The sequence below is a fragment of the Meleagris gallopavo genome, unplaced genomic scaffold (genome assembly GCF_905368555.1).
Source record: "Meleagris gallopavo unplaced genomic scaffold, MGAL_WU_HG_1.1 scaffold_49, whole genome shotgun sequence".
In the NCBI taxonomy this organism is placed as follows: Eukaryota; Metazoa; Chordata; class Aves; order Galliformes; family Phasianidae; genus Meleagris; species Meleagris gallopavo.
This window is the reverse complement of record NW_028147061.1, coordinates 7622-28555: the sequence shown is the minus strand read 5'-3', so window position 1 is coordinate 28555 and position 20934 is coordinate 7622. Positions and strand designations below refer to the sequence as shown.

The following is a 20934-nucleotide window of genomic DNA, read 5'->3' as shown; positions in this document are numbered from 1 at the left end:
AGGGGTATTTTCGTGTAAAAACAGGTATTTGTGGGAGAAAAAGGGGTATTTTGGTGTAAAAACAGGTATTTGTGGGAGAAAAAGGGGTATTTTCGTGTAGAAACAGGTATTTGTGGGAGAAAAAGGGGTATTTTCGTGTAAAAACAGGTATTTGTGGGAGAAAATGGGCATTTTGGTGTAAAAACAGGTATTTGTGGGAGAAAAAGGGGTCTTTTGGTGTAAAAACCGGTATTTGTGGGAGAAAAAGGGGTATTTTTGTGTAAAAACAGGTATTTGTGTGAGAAAAAGGGTTTTTTTCGGTTAAAAACAGGTATTTGTGGGAGAAAAAGGGGTATTTTCGTGTAAAAACAGGTATTTGTGTGAGAAAAAGGGCTATTTTTGTGTAAAAACAGGTATTTGTGGGAGAAAAAGGGGTATTTTCGTGTAAAAACAGGTATTGGTGGGAGAAAAAGGGGTATTTTCGTGAAAAAAACAGGTATTTGCGGGAGAAAAAGGGGTATTTTCGTGTAAAAACAGGTATTTGCGGGAGAAAAAGGGGTATTTTGGTGTAAAAACAGGTATTTGTGGAAGAAAAAGGGTATTTTGGTGTAAAAACAGGTATTTGTGGGAGAAAAAGGGGTATTTTCGTGTAAAAACAGGTATTGGTGGGAGAAAAAGGGGTATTTTGGTGTAAAAACAGGTATTTGTGTGAGAAAAAGGGGTATTTTCGTGTAAAAACAGGTATTGGTGGGAGAAAAAAGGGGTTTTGGTAGGGTTAGGGTTAGGGTTAGGGTTAGAGTTGGTTAGGGTTAGGGTTAGGGTTAGGGTTAGGTTTAGGGTTAGGGTTAGGGTTAGTGTTAAGGATAGGGTTAGGGTTGGGGTTTGGGTTAGGGTTGGGGTATGTTTTTACATGAAAATACCCCTTTTTCTCCCACAAATACCTGTTTTTACACAAAAATACCCCTTTTTCTCCAAGAAATACCTGTTTTTACACGAAAATACCCCTTTTTCTCCCACAAATACCTGTTTTTAACACGAAAATACCCCTTTTTCTCCAAGAAATACCCATTTTTACACGAAAATACCCCTTTTTCTCCCACAAATACCTGTGTTTACACAAAAAGACCCCTTTTTCTCCCACAAATACCTGTTTTTAACCAAGAATAACACTTTTTCTCCCACCAAAACCTGTTTTTACACAAAAATACCCTTTTCTCCAAGAAATACCTGTTTTTACATGAAAATACCCCTTTTTCTCCCACCAATACCTGTTTTGTCCTCAGCTATGTCATTTCCTCTCAGTAAAACCTGTTTTTACCCAACATATGTCATTTTCGCTCAGAAATATTTATTTTCTTATCAAAAATATTAGATTTTCTCCTTGAAATACAAGTTTTTTTCTCAAAAAATGACTGTACCACTAATTAATACCCGTTGTTCCCCGTATGTATGTCATTTTTTTCCCCAGTAATAGCAGTTTTCTTGTGCATATTTGATGTTTTCTCGCAGAAATATCAGTTTTTGCACCATATTTTTCCTACTTTTCTCCAGAAAATGTGGCATTTTACCCCAGAATGTTTTCGGGAGAATGTTGGTGGAGTTCCTTGGAGAAAAAGTCGTATTTCTGGGGGAAAACCGTACGGCTTTTTTGGCTACGAGGATCTCCGTGGTGCTTTGAGGGGCTCTGCTGGGCTCTGTTGGGTTCTGTAGGGCTGTTAGGGACTCTGTGGGGCTCTGTGATGCTGTGATGATGTCTGTGGGGCTCTATAGGGCTCTGTAGGGCCTTTAGGGGCTCTGTGGGGCTTCTAGAGGCTCTATAGGGCTTCTAGGGGCTCTGTGGGTCTCTATAGGGCTCTGTGATGCTGTGTAGATCTCTGGGGTTTTGAGGGGCTTCTAGGGGCTCTGTGGGGCTCTATAGGGCTCTGTGATGCTGTGTAGATCTCTGGGGTTTTGAGGGGCTTCTAGGGGCTCTGTGGGGCTCTGTGGGGCTCCGCAGGGCTCTGAGCACATGACCAAAATGTCCCCCCCTCCCCCCCATTGCTCTGTGTGTGCAGAGTTGTGCTGGTCTCCTCCTGGAGGTCGTGGGACGAAGAATCCTCATCTTCCTCGCCGTAAACTTCTGACTTTTCGGATGGGGGGGGGAGGGGGGCAGCCCTCCAAAATCCGTTTTCTTGTTGTCCTCGGTGCCTCCCATCACCTCCCGGCCGGAACACCTCAAACCTCCATGGCCTTCATCCTCCTCGCCGTCCCACACCCCGTGTCGCCCACCCTTCCCTTTTCTAACCGGCTCCACGTTCTTCCTCCTATAAACCCTAATCCCCCCCCCCAATCCTTATTCCCTCAGAAGCCCCTTTTCTCCCTCTTACTCTTTTTCTACAGCCCCCCCCGCCCTTCTGAACACAAAGGAACGATGCTGGGTGATGCCGCCGTGGGGGAAAAACTGCAGTGACAAAGTGGTTCCATTGGGGGGCGCTGGGGGGTGATGTTGGGGGGACATCAAGGCGTGAAGCTGAGGGCTGTCGTTGTTCAGAGACCCCCGGTGTCCTTTCAGTGTCCCCCCCCCATTTCCCCTCCCTCCCTCCCCCTCGTTTCCCCTCCCCGTTCCCCCCCCCCGTTCCCCCATCCGTTCCCCCCATCCGTTCCCCCCCGTTCCCCCACTCGTTCCCCTCGTTCCTCCATTTATTTCCGCATCGCTTTCCCCTCACTTCTCAGCCACCTGAAACCCAAACGCCACCACATCCCGTCCCCTCAGCAGCGCCGCCCTCTGCACCCCCAGAGGCGTCTGCAGGGCGTCCACCTGAAAGGCCGCGGCCGCGCCGCCGTCGTTCCCACCGACCTCGGTGCCGTCGGGGACCCGAACCGCCCCCAGCACGGCGCCGACCCGGCCGTGCTGACAGAGGATGAAAGTCACCCTTTGTCCCCTCGCGGCCGCCAGGCTGAGGAGGAAGCGGCGACGCAGCGCCGCCCGCGTGGCCTGCATGGCTCTGCTCCCCGCCGCCCCCTCTGCGCTCTCCCCGCTACGTTCAGCGCTGGCGGAGCCGCAGCCTCGGCCCGGAGCTTCTGGGCCGCGTGGGAGGCGGAGGGCGCCGACAGGGACGGCCATGGGGCTGCGGGGGGGCAGAAAGGGGGGGTTAGCAGGACCCCAAATCTGACGTCGACAGCCCCACAGAACGCACAGCCCCAATAACTGCCCCCCATAGAACGCACAGCCCCCTAGAACTCCCACCCCACACCACTCCCACCCCACACAACACCCACCCCATACAACTCCCAGCCCAAAAGCCCTTCCAGCCCTTTTCCCCCACGCAGTGACACACACAGCATCCCCCCCATACACCTCACAACCCCCTCCCCCCAAAAAAGCCCCTCTGTCCCCACTGATTTCCCCCACAGACCCGGCACCCCCAATACTCCCTCCAGAATGGCCCCACAGTCACCTGCCCCCCCCCAGAAACCCCCACAGCGCTCTGCCCCCCTCATAACCCCCCCCAGACACCTCTGTACCCCCCACAGACCTCAACAAGCCCCCGATAACCCCCCCCAGAAACCCCCCCCCATGACCTGTGCCCTCCCCCCATTAGGCCTCTAACCCGCCCCCCCAGAGACCCCAGTGCCCCCCCTCGCCCCCGTTCCCCCCAGGAAACCCCTCAGATCCCCCCCCAGCCCTTTATGGCCCTCACCAAACCCCGATTACCCCCCCACAGCCCCCAGTACACCCCTGCCCCACCCCCCCAGAAGTACGTGACCCCCCCAGGACCCCTCCTGAGGCCTCTGCCTCCCCCATAGGCCCTCGGACCCCCCCCCAGAACCTTTTCCCAACCAAATCCCTCCCAATAGTTTCCCCCCGTGACCTCTGACCCCCCCCACCTCAGCTCGGCGCCCCTCAGCCCCACTTCCAGCTGCTGCGCATGCGTCGCTCTTTCCGCCCGCGCTTTCCGTTTACGTCATCATTCTGCGACGCTCACCCCGTGGACGGCGTATTCGCTTTCCGCACATTCGCTAAATCGCTGTTAGCCGCTCTAACCAGCGATCGGTAACCCCCTCCCCTCCTATTTCCGCTTCCCAGTGTTTTTGGAACCTCCTCTCACTGTGTTTCTTTCTAATTACTATTTTCATGACTGTTTCTCCCCGTTATGACGAAAGTGCGGCGGCCGCGCCGCGTGTGTCGATTCGCCGCCGCAGATTCGCCGCGAGCCGCGCGTTGCGGCCTAGAAAAACTAGAATAAAACCAAATAAAGAGTTCCGTTAGCCCCGCGCGTTCCTGCCGAGTCCTCGTGGTTTTTGTTTTTTTTTTCTGAAACAGAACTTTCTGATGTTGGAGTGCCGGTGGTAGTGCGAAAGTGCGGTGGCGGACGCTCAGCGCGCGGCCCCGCTCCGCTGCGCGGCGGCTGCGGCCCGGCCCGGCCCCGCCATGCCCCGGTGAGACCATGGAGCCCAACCCGGGGCCCACGGGGGCCGAGGACGGGAGGCTGCGGCCCGGCGCCAAGCGAGTCACCTTCCCGTCCGATGAGGACATCGTGTCCGGGGCGGTGGAGCCCAAGGATCCGTGGAGACACGGTAACGGGGGGGGGGTGGTTCGGTGGGCCGGGGTTGGGCCCGGTGGGATCCGAACCGGGGCTCCGTGGGGCCACGCGGGGTCCGGGCCGGCATCTCCGTGGGTCCCAAAGCGGATCTGAGTTGGGGTCCGAAATGGGGTCTGTGTGGGGCCCGCAGTGGGCCGGAACCGGTGGCTTCAGCGGGTCCTGAAGCAGAGGCTTCGGTGGGTCCCAAAATGGATCCGTCTGGGGGTCGAACCGAGGTGTAAACGGGTCTGGAATCCGAGGCTTCAGTGGGGTCTGAACTGGGGGTCTGGGAGTCCCGAATTGGGTCCGCTGTGGGGTCCAGAACGGGCCTTTGTGAGCCCAGATGGGGGTCTTGGTGGGTCTGGAACTTTTGGGTCCTGAACTGGGAGTTGTGTGGATCCCGACGCTCAGGGGGCTCAGGGTGAGGCTTTGGTGGACGCCAAGCTGGGTGTCAGTAGGGCTCAAACTGGGGGCTCTGTGGGTCCTACATTGGGGTTTGGTGTGGGACCCAAATTGGTCCCTATCCAGGATCTGTGGAGCCCAGACTGGGGGCTTCGGTGGGACCCACATGGGGTCCTCAGTGGGGCCTGGACTGGGGTTTCCACGGGGCCCAGACAGGGGCTTTGGTGGGTCCCGAACTGGGGCTCCGTGGGTCCCGAACTGGGACCATTGCAGGACCCAAAATAGGTATCAAGACTGACCCCATTTAACAGCTCTTGCTTTAGGGTCAAACCCAACAAGGTTCTATGACCCCACAGATCCCAATTCCTGCAGGACCCCACAGATCCCAATTCCTGCAGGACCCCACAGATCCCAAGTACTGCAGGACCCCACGACCCCACAGATCCCAACTCCTGCAGGACCCCATAATTACTGCAGGACCCCACAGATCCGTGACCCCATAAGTCGCACCCCCCAACCATTGCAGGATCCGTGCTCTCACAGCACACTGCTCTCAACTCGGTTCCCCACAAACCTCCCGTATCGGGTTCCCCTTCTCTCCTTCCTCTGCAGCCTTTGCTAACGAGCATCAATTATTCCTGCTGCTAATTTCTTATTTATCAGCTGTGGGGTCGGTCTCTTCTTCCCGTGCCATCTTAGGTTACCGGGCCGTGCTCCCATCTTGCAGCCCCTGCTGTTTTGGGGCCCCCCAGGGCTCTGTTTTTAGGGCTCCCAATGGCTGCGTTTCGGTGTCCCCCAGGATTCTGTTTCTGGGGCTCCGTGGTTCCATTTTGGGATCCCCCAGATCTCACTTGGGTTCCCTGGGGGCTTCATTTTCTGGGTCCGCCAGGGCTTTGTTTTGGGGCCGCCGTTGCGTCTATTTGTTGGGTTCCCAAAGGCTCCATTTCAGTTTCCCCCACGAGTCCATTTTTGGGGCTCCGTGGCTCCGTTTTGGGGTCCCTCAGGGCTTCTTTTTGTGGTTCCCAATGGTTCTAGGAGTTGCCACAGCTCTGCTTTAGGGGCCCTCCAGGTCTCCCTTTTGGTGTCTTCCATGCTTCACTTGGGGTCCCCCAGAGCTCCAGTTTTAGGGCTCCCAATGGCTCCATTTTGGGGCCCCTTTGGAGCTCTGTGTTTGGGGTTCCCCCAGGATTTCGTTTTGGTGTCCCTAAGGGCTCCGTTTTGGCGTTTGGGGCCTGCAGGTCAACAGGGTCATCGTTAGCGGAGCAAATCCCCATTAATGGGGGTCGTTGGGGTCTGCAGGTTGTTGAGAACGGAGCTTTCAGGTCAGTGGGTCACCGTCAGTGGAGTAAATCCCCGTTAATGGGGTTATTGGGGTCTGCAGGCCATTGAGAAGGGAATTAATGCTCATTAACAGGAAGCTTGGGGTCGTTGGGGCCTGCAGGTCAATGCATCCCCTTTGCTGCTCCGTTTGGATGCTGCCAATGATCCCATGGAGGCCTCGGGGTTCTGCATCCGTAACCACAGCCCCAATTCTGCGCTTTTTCAGCCCAAAATGTGACCGTGGAGGAGATCGTCAGCGCCTACAAGCAGGCGTGCCAGAAGCTGAGCTGCAAGCAGATCCCCAAACTCCTCAAGCAGATCCAGGTAGAGCAGATCAGCACGGAACCCGTTATTGGTGCCTGTGTGCTTCCTGCCCACAGCCCTAATAGAGGATGGCGTTAATTAGCGCCGTGCTTTGCCTCATTTGCCCTAATGCTGTGCCTGGGGGCCGGCTGGGCTCGTTGTCCCAGCTGCTGTTTGAGATGGAAATGTTCCCCCGTCTGCTCTTCGCCCCAACCACACAAATCCCGTTGAGAGCTTTGCTGGGTAGCAGACACGGCTGTGCGATGCCCGCAGCTCCTCCCAGCTTTGGGGTTTGCCCAATTTCTTGGTTTTTCTCCTCCTTTTAGTCTTCCCCCCCCTTCCTTTCTGGGGTTAAAATGCTGCCTTTTGCTCTCTTGCAGGAGTTTAAGGACCTGGCACCCAGGATAGATTGCTTGGATCTCAAAGGTGGGCGCCTCGTTGGGTGCTAATTGAATTCCTCTGCCCACGACTGGGGCAATGGTGGGGTTTCACGTCGGTAACCCTTCAGCAACCCCAGAAAACCCTTTTTGGGCTTCTGTTGCCACCCTTTGAGCTAAAATCTTCAGATTTTGGTTCTTGCTTTCGTTCTCTTCCTTCAATTGTAGGATCCTGTGGTTCTGTGATCCCAAAGGTTCCCCCGCCCCAACCCCTGTAGGGTCCCAAAGGTTCCCCCGCCCCAACCCCTGTAGGATCCCAAAGGTTCCCCCACCCCAACCCCTGTAGGATCCCAAAGGTTCCCCCGCCCCAACCCCTGTAGATCCCACAAACTTTATGGCCATATAACAACAACTGCAGCTCCCGACTGCGGGGTCCCAGACCCTGAAGCCCCCTCCCCTCTTTTCCCACAGGCCCACTGCCCGCAGTCCCCGAGCAGGGCAGGAATTCACCTTTCCGACCCAAACTGCCCCATTCTGCTGTTTTTTTCCCCAGGGGAGAAGCTGGACTACAAGGCGTGCGAGGCGCTGGAGGAGATCTTCAAGAGGCTGCAGTTCAAAGTCGTCGACTTGGAGCAGACCAGCCTGGATGAGGACGTGAGTGGAGCCTCTGCTTCTCACTGGGACCCGGCGCAGCCTCGTGGTTTTTGTGGCCGGTTCCGCACCCGGCGGGGAAGCGGATGAGGTTAAAAACCACGGAAATGGTTAAAAAGGGTTTCCACCAACGGCGGGGCGGCTCTGGTGGCTCAGGGCACGGCAACGAGGGGCCGTGGGGCAACGCTTGGCTCCTCATAGGGTCACCCAAAAGTCAGACCCTGCGTGGCCACCGTCAGGGAGCCATAGGTTTCCAATTTTCTGCCCCATTTTGGCCATACTAATTTCTGATTGTCACGTTTCTGCTTCGTGTTGGCCATTTTCATTTCCAGTTTCCACCTCCCAGCCCCCATTTTCCCCCTTCCAGCCCCGTTTTCCCCCTTCCAGCCCCGTTTTCCCCCTCCCAGCCCCAATTTCCCCCTTCCAGCCCCGTTTTCCCCCTTCCAGCCCCATTTCCCCCCTTCCAGCCCCATTTTCCCCCTTCCAGCCCCCATTTCCCCCCTTCCAGCCCCAGTTTCCCCCTTCCAGTCCCAGTTTCCCCCTTCCAGCCCCATTTCCCCCCTTCCAGCCCCAGTTTCCCCCTTCCAGTCCCAGTTTCCCCCTTCCAGCCCCCATTTCCCCCCTTCCAGCCCCCATTTCCCCCCTTCCAGCCCCAGTTTCCCCATTCCAGCCCCAGTTTCCCCCTTCCAGCCCCCAGTTTCCCCCTTCCAGCCCCATTTTCCCCCTTCCAGCCCCCAGTTTCCCCCTTCCAGCCCCCATTTCCCCCCTTCCAGCCCCAGTTTCCCCATTCCAGCCCCAGTTTCCCCCTTCCAGCCCCCATTTTCCCCTTCCAGCCCCAGTTTCCACCTCCCAGCCCCCAGTTTCCCCCTTCCAGCCCCATTTTCCCCCTTCCAGCCCCCATTTTCTCCCTTCCAGCCCCAATTTTCCCCCTTCCAGCCCCCATTTTCTCCCTTCCAGCCCCAATTTTCCCCCTTCCAGCCCCCCATTTCCACCCTCCAGCCCCATTTTCACCCTGCTGGCCCCCCTCTCTCTGCAGGGCGCCTCTGCTCTGTTCGACATGATCGAGTACTACGAGTCGGCCACGCACCTCAACATCTCCTTCAACAAACACATCGGCACGCGGGGCTGGCAGGCGGCCGCCCACATGATGCGGAAGGTGGGTGGTGGGGATCCCGGCGTCCTTTGCCCTTCCAGGACCTTTCCGCCCCTCGCTCTGGATGTTGAGCTCCGCGCCGCCGTAAGCACGGCTGCCCGCCCCGTTCCGTCCCCGCGGCGGGGTCCCGGCTGCAGCCCCCTCCCCGATTTCTCGCAGACCAACTGCCTGCAGTACCTGGACGCCCGCGGGACGCCCCTCCTCGACCACTCGGCGCCGTTTGTGGCGCGGGCGCTGCGCATCAGCAGCAGTTTGGTGGTGCTGCACCTGGAGAACGCCAGCCTGTCGGGGCGGCCCCTCATGCTGCTGGGTGAGAGAGCCCACAGTGACCCCAGTCGCCCTAACGAGCCTAACGACCCCAGTGATCCTAACAACCCCAATGACCCCAGCCCCAGTCACCCTAACGAGCCTAACGACCCCAGTGATCCTAACAACCCCAATGACCCCAGCCCCAGTCACCCTAACGAGCCCAACGACCCCAGTGATCCTAACAACCCCAATGACCCCAGCCCCAGTCACCCTAACGAGCCCAACGACCTCAGTGATCCTAACGACCCCAATGACCCCAGCCCCAGTCACCCTAACGAGCCCAACGACCCCAGTGATCCTAACAACCCTAGCGACCCCAATGACCCCAGCCCCAGTCACCCTAACGACCCTAACGAGCCTAACGACCCCAGTGATCCTAACAACCCCAATGACCCCAGCCCCAGTCACCCTAACGAGCCTAACGACCCCAGTGATCCTAATGACCCCAACGACCGCAGCTCCAGTCACCCTAACGACCCCAGTGATCCTAACGACCCCAGTGATCCTAACGACCCCAACGACCGCAGCTCCAGTCACCCTAACGACCCTAACGAGCCTAACGACCCCAGTGATCCTAACAACCCCAATGACCCCAGCCCCAGTCACCCTAACGAGCCCAACGACCCCAGTGATCCTAACAACCCTAGCGACCCCAATGACCCCAGCCCCAGTCACCCTAACGACCCTAACGAGCCTAACGACCCCAGTGATCCTAATGAGCCTAACGACCCCGGCCCCAATCATCCTCATGACCCCAGTGACCCAAATGACCCTAATGACCCTAACGACCCCAACCCTAATCACCTGCATGACCCCAATGACCCCAACGACCCCAACCCCAATCACCCTCATGACCCTAATGATCCTAATGACCATAACGACCCCAACCCCAATCAGCCTCGTGACCCCAACGACCCCAATCACCCTGATGGCCCTAAAACTGAACTTTCACCCTAAAACTGAGCTCCGAAGCGAACCCTGACCTCAGGGCTCCCCCACAACCCCAGACCTCCGCCCTTGGCTGCAGGCGCTGCCTGTGGCTTGCACTGGGCGGCCCCTCGTTACCGTAATTAATCGCTATGCTAATGAATCAGCAGTTGTTTGGGCTGCGGCTGATGACAACCGGCGGGGCTGAGCTGAGAACCAGGGAATGCTGCGGGGTTAATTGCTCGTTAGGGCGGGTTAATTAGGAAAGGGAGACGTGCTCGCACGTGCCCTGCATCAGTGGGGTGGTGGCTGGAGAGCCCTGCCCAGGGAAACCCCAAAACCCCATTTCTGACCCCCAGCCCCCCCCAAATGCTGCCCAAAGCCCCCCCAGGACCCTGCCCACAGCCCCCAAAGTCCTGCCCAACTTCCCCCCCCTCAAATCCCATCCTAAGCCCCCCAAAACTGTGCCCAAATCCCACCCAGTCCGCCAGATCCCCTCAAAATGCTGCCCAAAAACACTCCTCAAGCCCCCAAAACTTCACCCCTCTAAGACCCCCCTCCAAAACCTGCCCCAAATCCCCCGAAACGTCCCCACGCCCTTCCCAGATCCCTTTCTGAAGACCCCCAAACCTTCACCCCCCCCCAGCACCTCCCCAAATCCCCTCAAACCTTTCTCAGACCTCCTGAGAAGAATCGATCCCCTCCCCCCAAAACCTCTCCAAACCACCCCCCCCAAAATCCAGCCCCAAATCCTGCCTCAAATCCTCCCAGAACTCTCCCCCCAAACCCTGCCCAAAGACCTCGCCCCACCTCAAAGCCCCCCCCGAATTCTTACCCACGGCCCCACAAAACTCTCATCCCAAATCTCCCCAAAATTCTTCCCCAGAGCCCCCAAATCCCCCCCAATCCACCGCGTGGGGGCACAGAGACCCTTTTTCCCCCTTTCACCCCAATCTGACACTCGGCCCCACTTCACTCCAGCCCCCCCCGCCCCCAGCGCCACTTTGGGTGAAACCCCCCCTTGCTGCCCTCAGCCACGGCGCTGAAGATGAACGTGACGCTGCGGGAGCTGTACCTGGCTGACAACAAGCTGAACGGGCTGCAGGACGCGGCGCAGCTGGGCAACCTGCTCAAATTCAACTGCTCCATCCAGATCCTGGACCTCCGCAACAACCACATCCTGGACTCGGGTGGGTCTGAGCCCCGATCCCGCGCTCCTGCCTGGGTGTGCCCCGAATCCCCCCCGAATCCCCCCCGCATATCCCCCAAATCCCACCCATATATCCCCCAAATCCCCCCCACATATCCCCCAAATCCCCCCCACATATCCCCCAAATCCCCCCCCATATCCCCCAAATCCCCCCCGAATCCCCCCCGAATCCCCCCCACATATCCCCCAAATCCCACCCATATATCCCCCAAATCCCCCCCGAATCCCCCCCACATATCCCCCGAATCCCCCCCACATATCCCCCAAATCCCCCCCAAATCCCCCCCACATATCCCCCGAATCCCCCCCGCATATCCCCCAAATCCCACCCAGATGTCCCCCACATATCCCCCAAATCCCCCCCACATATCCCCCAAATCCCCCCCAAATCCCCCCCACATATCCCCCAAATCCCCCCCGTATATCCCCCAAATCCCACCCAGATGTCCCCCAAATTCCCCCCAAATCCCACCCCGATGTCCCCCAACCCCCCCCAGATTTCCCCAACCCCCCCCAAACCTCAGCCCCCCCCCATCCCTGCCAGGACCCCCCCATCCCTCCCCACATTCCCACCCCCCCCTCCTCCCTTCACTCCAGTGGGGGGGGGGGGGACAGGTAAGAAATCCCAGTCAGACCCTTTAGTACCCCATTTCCACCTGATTTCACCCCAAATCTCAGAGCAGCCGCCCCCATTCAGTGTCACACATTGGGGACGTGTCCCCAACCCCCCCCCCCATTCAGTGTCACACATTGGGGACGTGTCCCCAACCCCCCCATTCAGTGTCACACATTGGGGACGTGTCCCCAACCCCCCCCCCCATTCAGTGTCACACATTGGGGACGTGTCCCCAACCCCCCCATTCAGTGTCACACATTGGGGACGTGTCCCCAACCCCCCCCATTCAGTGTCACACATTGGGGACGTGTCCCCAACCCCCCCCATTCAGTGTCACACATTGGGGACGTGTCCCCAACCCCCCCCCATTCAGTGTCACACATTGGGGACGTGTCCCCAACCCCCCCCATTCAGTGTCACACATTGGGGACGTGTCCCCAGCCCCCCCATTCAGTGTCACACATTGGGGACGTGTCCCCAACCCCCCCCATTCAGTGTCACACATTGGGGACGTGTCCCCAACCCCCCCATTCAGTGTCACACATTGGGGACGTGTCCCCAACCCCCCCCATTCAGTGTCACACATTGGGGACGTGTCCCCAACCCCCCCCCATTCAGTGTCACACATTGGGGACGTGTCCCCAACCCCCCCCATTCAGTGTCACACATTGGGGACGTGTCCCCAACCCCCCCCCATTCAGTGTCACACATTGGGGACGTGTCCCCAACCCCCCCCATTCAGTGTCACACATTGGGGACGTGTCCCCAACCCCCCCCCATTCAGTGTCACACATTGGGGACGTGTCCCCAACCCCCCCATTCAGTGTCACACATTGGGGACGTGTCCCCAACCCCCCCCCCATTCAGTGTCACATATTGGGGACGTGTCCCCAACCCCCCCCATTCAGTGTCACACATTGGGGACGTGTCCCCAGCCCCCCCCATTCAGTGTCACACATTGGGGACGTGTCCCCAACCCCCCCCCATTCAGTGTCACACATTGGGGACGTGTCCCCAACCCCCCCCCCAGCCCAGGAATGGGGTGACAACTTCTGGCCACCCCCCGTTTCCGTTTCCCACCCTATAAACAGATCTGGGGGTGTTAATTAGGACGCGTGGCACCACCTGGGTGCTTAATTAAGGGCTTGGCACCACCTGGGTGCTTAATTAAGGCCTTGGCACGTTCTGGGTGCTTAATTAAGACCTTGGCACGTTCTGGGCGCTTAATTAAGGCTGGGCACTTAATGATGTGGGGGAAATATGTGGGGTGGAGCTGCTGGGTGCACCTTGATCTGAGCCAGGGAGCCCCAGAATCAAATCCTGCCCAAATCCGCCCCCCCCCCCAAATCTGCAACCCCCCCCCATAATACCCCCAAATCCTCCCCAAAGTCCCCCCAATCTCCCCCCATATCTGCAACCCCCCCCATAATACCCCCAAAGTCCCCACAAATCCCCCCCCAAATCTGCAACCCCCCCCATAATACCCCCAAAGTCCCCCCAACCTCCCCCCCCCAAATTCTTCCCCAAATCCAGACCAACCCCCCCCCAAATCCTTTCCAAATCTGCCAAAATCTCCCCTTAAAATCTTCCCCCAAATCTTCCCCCAAAATCCTTCGCCAGGAAATCCCCAAATCCTCCCCCAAATCCTCCCCCAAATCCCCAAATCCTCCCCCAAATCCTCCCCCAAATCCCCAGATCTTCCCCCAATTTCCCCCCCCAAATTCTTCCCCCCATCCTGACCAAAGCCCTCACCAAAATCCCCCACATCTCCCCAACCCTCCCCCAAATTGTCCCCAAATCTGCCAAATTCTTCCCCCAAATCCCCCCCAACTCCCCCACATTTTCGCTGTCTGCCCAAACCCCCCCCCAACCCCCCCCAAATCTCCCCACTTCCCCCCTAAGTTGCCACCCCACACCCCCAGCTCCCCAACCCCAGACCCCAATGTCCCCCCCAGCCCCACATCCCCCATGTCCTCTCCCCACCTGTCCCCATTTGTCCCCATTTATCCCATATGTCCCCACGTGTCCCCACGTGTCACCATTTGTCCCCATTTATCCCATGTGTCCCCATGTGTCCCCGTTTGTCCCCACGTGTCCCCACACGTCCGCATTTGTCCCCGTGTCCCCATAATGTCCCCATTTGTCCCCATTTGTCCCGTATGTCCCCACGTGTCCCCACGTGTCCTGATTTGTCCCCGTTTGTCCCCATTTGTCCCCACGTGTCTCCACGTGTCCCCATTTGTCCCCACATGTTCCCATGTGTCCCCATTTGTCCCCCCGTGCCCCCCCGTGTCCCCCCATGTCCCCATGTCCCCACACGTCCCCACGTGTCCCCATGTCCCCAGGCCTGGCCTATCTGTGCGAGGGGCTGCGGGAGCAGCGCCGTGGTTTGGTGACGTTGGTGCTGTGGAACAACCAGGTGACACAGGCAGGGACGGCGTACCTGGGGGTCACACTGGTGAGTGTCCCCGACGTGTCCCCAACGTCCCACCAGACGTGGGGATGTCCCCAGTGCGTCCCCATTGTCCCCCAGTCTTCAGGACATCCCCAACACCAACCTCTGGTTTCCCAAGGCTTTGGGATGTCCCCAGTGTCCCCCTAGGCTTCAAGATGTCCCCATTGTCCCCAGTATCCCCCCAGGTTTTGGGATGTCCCTGTTGTCCCCAGCATCCCCAGACCTCAGGATGTCCCCATCTCTGAGCCGTGGTGTCCCCAGACTTCAGGACATCCCCAACATCCCCCCAGGCTTTGGGATGTCCCCAATGTCCCCAGCGTCCCCCCAGGCTTCAGGATGTCCCCAATGTCCCCCCAGGCTTTGGGATGTCCCCATTGTCCCTAATGTCCCCCCAGGCTTTGGGATGTCCCCAGTGTCCCTGTTGTCCCCCCAGGCTTTGGGATGTCCCCAGTGTCCCTGTTGTCCCCCCAGGCTTCAGGATGTCCCCAGTGTCCCCCCAGGCTTTGGGATGTCCCCATTGTCCCTAACGTCCCCCCAGGCTTTGGGATGTCCCCAGTGTCCCTGTTGTCCCCCCAGGCTTCAGGATGTCCCCAGTGTCCCCCCAGGCTTTGGGATGTCCCCATTGTCCCCCCGCTGTCCCCACAGCCCCACGCACAGAGCCTGGAGACCCTGAACCTGGGCCACAACCCCATTGGCAACGAAGGAGTTCGCAACCTGAAGACGGGGCTGATTGGGAACCGCTCCGTGCTGCGCCTGGGCTTGGCTTCCACCAAACTCACCTGCGAAGGTGGGGGGGCGCGGAGCCCCACGGAGCCCCTCGGGGAAGGGGGGAGTCTGGGGAGGGGGGACCCCCACGGGGATCCCACAGAAAACGCCGTCGTTGGGATCCAGGGCCGTCACTGCGGAGCCCGGACCCCGGGGGGGGGGGCGGCTGTGGGTTCCTCTTGGGGACCCTGCGGAAGCGATGTCCTCGAGGTCCAAAGGGTGACCCCGATGTCACCACGGCCGTCTCATCCTATAGGATGGGGGTCCCGGGACCGTCACCTCTCGGGGACCCCACAAAATGCTATCGTTGATGTCCAGTGGGTGACCCCGATGTCACCGTGGCCGTCTGGTCCCCTGGGTTGGGGGTTCTGGGGGTCTCTTCTTGGAGACCCTACAAAAATGACCTCCACTGAGTGACCCCAATGTCACCGTGGCCATCGTCCCTTGGGTTGGGTTGTGCTGGGCATCGTCACCTCTTAGGGACCCTACAAAAGTGACACCCTCGAGGCCCAGCAGTGACCCCGATGTCACCATGGCCACCTCATCCCTTGGGTCGGGGGTCTCTTCCTGTGGTCTCTTCTTGGGGACCCTTGGGGTCCAGCAGGTGACCCCAATGTCACCATGAACCACTTCATCCCTTGGGTCGGGGGTCTCTTCCTGTCGTCTCTTCTTGGGGACCCTACAAAAGCCACCTCCATCCCAGCGGTGACCCGAGGTCCCCGTGGCCGCCATCCCTCGGCCCCGCGCTCCCGGGCACCTCCTCTTTTTGGGGCCAGCCCACGAAATGTCCGTCCGCGAGGTGACGGCGGTGTCCCCCCCATAGGGGCGGTGGCGGTGGCCGAATTCATCGCCGAAAGCCCGCGGCTGCTGCGCCTGGACCTGAGGGAGAACGAGATCAAGACGGGGGGGCTGATGGCGCTGGCGCTGGCGCTGAAGGTCAACCAGTCGCTGCTGCGCCTCGACCTGGACCGCGACCCCAAAAAGGAGGCGGTGAGGGGTGGGAGGGTGGGGGGGACCGAGGGGAGGGGGCACAAAGGGGAGGGAGGTCCCCAAAGATGGGGGGCGGGGGGGGGATGGGTGTCCCCACATTTCTCTTCCCATTCCCCTCGTTTCCATTCCCAAATCCCCTCATTTCCCAAATCCCCTCATTTCCCAAATCCCCACATTTCTCTTCCCATCCCCACGTTTCCTCTCCCCAACCCCCCCATCCTGCCCCCCCAGACCCCCTAAATCCCCCCTAAATGCTCCCTTTCCCCCCATCCAACCCGTTTCCCCCCCCAGCCCCCCGAAATACCCCCTAAATGCCCCCTTTTCCCCCTTCCTGCCCCCCCCAGACCCCCTAAATTCTCCTTAAATGCTCCCTTTCCCCCCATCCAGCCCATTACATCTCCCCCCCAGACCCCCTAAATGCTCCCTTTCCCCCCACCCTGCCCCCCCCAGACCCCCTAAATACCCCTAAATGCTCCCTTTCCCCCCATCCAGCCCGTTTCCCCCCCCAGACCCCCTAAATCCCCCCTAAATGCCCCCTTTCCCCCCATCCAGCCCATCACATCCCCCCCCAGACCCCCTAATGCCCCTAAATGCCCCAATTCCCCCCATCCTGCCCCCCCGCCCCCCCAAACCATCCCTTCCCCCCCGTCCTGCTCACCCCTTCCCTCCCGCAGGTGAAGAGTTTCATTGAGACCCAGAAGGCTCTGCTGGCCGAGATCCAGAGCGGCTGCAAGCGCAATTTCGCTTTGGCCCGCGAGCGCGACGAGGGGGAGGCGCAGCCCCCGCAGCCCCCCGGCACGGCCGCCGTCGGGGGGGGGACGGCGGGGACCCCGATGACGGCGGGGTCGGAGCGCGGCGCGGAGCGGCCACCGATTCCAGCTCGGATACGGAGGACGAGGGGCCGGGGGGAGACGGAGGGCGAAGGGACGGCGCCGTCAGCCCCGGGGGGGACGCCGACGGCGGGGGGGCGACCGTGGAGACCCCCGAGTCAAGCCGGGGTCGGCAGCAGCGCATCCTGGTCACCAGCCCCGGGAGGGGACACAAAGTCTTCGTGGTGACGCGCGTGGAGAGCGGGGCCGGCTGCGATGGCAAGGAGGCAGCGGGGGAGAGGGGACGGGCGGCACCGCCAACGGGACCGCAGCCACCTGTGGGGCGGCCACCAATGGGACGGCCACCAATGGGACAGCCACCACCCATGGGACGGCCACCAATGGGACAGCCACCACCAATGGGACAGCCACCTCCCATGGCACGGCCACTGATGGGACGGCCACCTCCCATGGGACGGCCACCAATGGCATGACGGCCACTGATGTTACGGCCACCACCAATGGGACAGCCACCGATGTGACAGCCACCAATGGCACGGCCACCACCGATGGCACGGCCACCAATGGGACAGCCACTGATGGGACGGCCACCACCAATGTGACAGCCACCAATGGGACGACCACCAGTGAGACGGCCACCATGGGGACGGCCACCGATGGGACAGCCACCACCGATGGGACGGCCACCATGGGGACAGCCACCAGTGGCACCGGCCCCACCAATGGGATGGCAGCTGATGGGACGGCCACCACCTCCAGGATGGTCACCGCCAATGGGATTGCCACCAGTGGGACAGTGGCCACCAGTGGGAACATCACCACCTCTGGGATTATGGCCACCACCTCTGGGACGGCCACCAGTGGGATTATGACCACCACCTCTGGGATTATGGCCACCACCAGTGGGATTACGGCCACCACCTCTGGGATTATGGCCACCACCTCTGGGACGGCCACCAGTGGGATTACGGCCACCAGTGGGATTACAGCCACCACCAGTGGGATTACGGCCACCAGTGGGATTACGGCCACCACCTCTGGGATTATGGCCACCACTTCTGGGACAGCAACCAGTGGGATTATGGCCACCACCAGTGGGATTACGGCCACCAGTGGGACTGTCACCATGGGGATGAGGGCCACCGCTGGGCTGGCTACAGATGGGATGGGCAGCGAGGGGACGGCCACCACCTCTGGGACGGCCACCAGTGGGACTGACTCCATTGGGATGACGGCCACCAGTGGGACGGTCACCGAGGGGACGGCCACCACCTCTGGGATGGACATCACTGGGACAACCACCAGCCGTGGGACGGCCAGCAGTGGGATTACGGCCACCAGTGGGATTACGGCCAGCAGTGGGATTACGACCACCAGTGGGATTATGGCCACCAGTGGGATTACGGCCACCAGTGGGACTGACTCCATTGGGATGACGGCCACCATCTCTGGGACGGCCACCAGTGGGACGGCCACCAGGGGGATGGACGTCACTGGGACGGCCACCACCTCTGGGATGGACATCACTGGGACAACCACCAGCTGTGGGACGGCCACCAGTGGGATTACGGCCAGCAGTGGGATTACGGCCACCAGCGGGGCGGTCACCTCCGGGACGGCCGCTGATGGGACGGGCGGCGGCAGGGTGACGGCTGGTGGCCCAACGCTTCCCAATGGGCTGAAGGCGGAGTTGGGCCGGGCGCTGCCCGACGGCGACGGCAAAGCGGGGAGCTGCGGTGCTGAGCACGGTATGGGGGGGAGCGGGGGGGCGAGGGTGGGACTGGGTCCCAAATGTCCCCGTGGGACCCGGCCGCGTCCCGGTGATCCCAACGACTGCTGTTGTTTCAGAGCTGAGCTGCTGGAGGGACGAGCGGGACCTGGAGGAGCTGCTGCTCGAGGCCAGCCAGGATGCGGGGCAGGAGCCGCCGTGACGGCGCCGGGGGGTGGGGGCTGGATTTGGGGACAGGGTCCGGATTTGGGGACAGGGTCCGGATTTGGGGACAGGGTCCGGATTTGGAACAGGGTCCAGATTTTGGATCAGGATCTGGATTAGGGCTCAGGATCTGGATTTGGGGTCAGGATCCAGATTTGGAGTCAGGATCCAAATTTGGGGTCGGGGTCCGGATTTTGGATCAGGATTTGGATTTGGGGTCAGGGTCTGAATTTTGGATCAGGATCTGGATTTGGGGTCAGGATCCAATATTGGGGTCAGGGTCCGGATTTTGGATCAGGATTTGGATTTGCAATCAGGATCTGGATTTGGGGTCAGGGTCTGGATTTTGGATCAGGATCTGGATTAGGGCTCAGGATCTGAATTTGGGGTCAAGATCCAAATGTGTGGTCAGGGTCCAGATTTTGGGTCAGGATCTGGATTTGGGGTCAGGGTCCAAATTTGGGGTCGGGGTCTGGATTTTGGATCAGGATCTGGATTAGGGCTCAAGATCTGGATTTGGGGTCAGGGTCCAAATTTAGGGGCAGGGTCCAGATTTTGGGTCAGGATTTGGATTTGGATCAGGAACCGGATTTGGGGTCAGGCTCCAGGTTTTGGATCAGGGTCCTCGAGATGGGCGACCCCAAAACGTCACCCCGTCCCCATTGGTGCCACCACCCCCATTGGTGACGCTGTCCCCAGTGTCGGTGGCTCCGACCCCAAAGGTGTCCCTGTCCCCAAAGGTGGGTGGGTGCCACCCTCCCGCCCCTCTCAGGCTGTTCTCAGGGGCCGCGGCGTTGGGGGGGGTCTTTATGTGGGGGGGGTCTTTATGTGGGGGGTCTTTATTTGGGGGGGGGATTCTATTTTCTTTTTTTTTTTCGGTGTTTATTTTTCTCCTGTTTTGGGGTCTTTGGTTTTTTCCCCTTCCGAGAAGTGCAATAAATGGGGCGGCAGTGGGGGGGTCTCACGGGGGCCGCTCCCCCCCCCAACCCCCCCCTCTTTCTCCCCCAATGGGGTTTTGGCCAAGGCTGCTTTCTATCAAAGCGGAGCCGCTGGCAGCTGCTGCACCTCCGGGGTCGGCGTTGTGGGGTGGCCCAGCCCATGTCCCATAGCCATGTCCCATATCCATGTCCCATAGCCATATCCATGTCCCATAGCCATGTCCCATATCCATGTCCATGTCCACATCCCATATCCATGTCCGTATCCCATATCCATGTCCCATCCCATACACCCCACCCCACCCCACGTCCCCCCCCCCGTCCCCACCCCACAGACACCCCCCTCTCCCCCCCAGCCACCACCGCTCCGTTTGTGACCCCATAAAATCCCATTTTCGGTTCAGCCACACGCACCGCTTTATTGGGGTGTCACCTCCCCCCCTGCTGTCCCCCATCACTGCACTGTGGCCCCAGTGGGGTCTTTGGGGACGGTTCTGGGTGGGGGTGACCCCATTCCCACTCCCCCGTGTCCCCATTGTCCCCGCTGCCACCCCGTGTCCCCACCACCATCACGTCCCCATTGTCCCCATTGCTGCCACAAGTCCCCGTGGCCCCATATCCACCCCGTGGCCCCGTATCACCCCACGTTCCCCCACGTCCCCCCACATCCCCCCATGTCCCCACGTCCCCCCATGTCCCCACGTCCCCCCATGTCTTCCTATGTCCCCACATCCCCCCACATCCCCCCCATGGCCCCATATCCACCCCACGTCCCCACATCCCCCCCACATCCCCCTATGTCCCCACAACCCCCACAACCCCCACACCCCCCCCATCGCCCCCCATCCCCCCATGTCCCTCCACGTCCCCCCATGTCCCCACATCCCCCCCATCCCCCCATATCCCCACCCCCCCCACGTCCCCCTATGTCCCCACATCCCCCCCATCCCCCCATATCCCCACCCCCCCCACATCCCCCTATGTCCCCACACCCCCCCACAACTCCCACACCCCCCCCATCGCCCCCCATCCCCCCATGTCCCTCCACGTCCCCCCATATCCCCACACCCCCCCCATCCCCCCACGTCCCCCCATGTCCCCATATCCCCCATGTCTCCACATCCCCCCACGTCCCCCCATATCCCCACACCCCCCCATCCCCCCCCATCCCCCATGTCCCTCCATGTCCCCCCATGTCCCCACATCCCCCCCCA

The 20934-nt window shown here is 59.9% G+C and overlaps 2 protein-coding genes across 2 annotated transcripts; one reads left to right on the top strand and one right to left on the bottom strand.

Moving 5' to 3' along the window:
- Window positions 1-2644: 2644 nt before the first annotated feature.
- On the bottom strand, window positions 2645-3992 carry GEMIN7 (gem nuclear organelle associated protein 7). The gene is made up of 2 exons (XM_085215465.1): window positions 3847-3992; window positions 2645-3086 (listed from the first exon to the last, which is right to left on the bottom strand). The coding sequence occupies exon 2, from the start codon at window positions 3080-3082 to the stop codon at window positions 2681-2683; it is 402 nt and encodes a 133-aa protein (XP_085071591.1). The 5' UTR covers window positions 3083-3086; window positions 3847-3992; the 3' UTR covers window positions 2645-2680.
- Window positions 3888-19599, top strand: PPP1R37 (protein phosphatase 1 regulatory subunit 37). Its single transcript, XM_085215466.1, is given in 15 exon segments — window positions 3888-4012; window positions 4313-4536; window positions 6490-6587; window positions 6947-6992; window positions 7497-7597; window positions 8631-8750; window positions 8907-9057; window positions 11018-11173; window positions 14155-14267; window positions 14910-15051; window positions 15853-16019; window positions 16694-16930; window positions 16933-17314; window positions 17317-18597; window positions 18698-19599. Coding segments are annotated over 15 exon segments (3426 nt in total). The 3' UTR covers window positions 18781-19599.
- The last annotated feature ends 1335 nt before the right edge of the window (window positions 19600-20934 follow it).

Excerpts from the sequence above, each read along its gene's own strand:
- GEMIN7 (XM_085215465.1), bottom strand. The coding sequence starts at position 3,082 with ATGGCCGTCCCTGTCGGCGCCCTCCGCCTCCCACGCGGCCCAGAAGCT.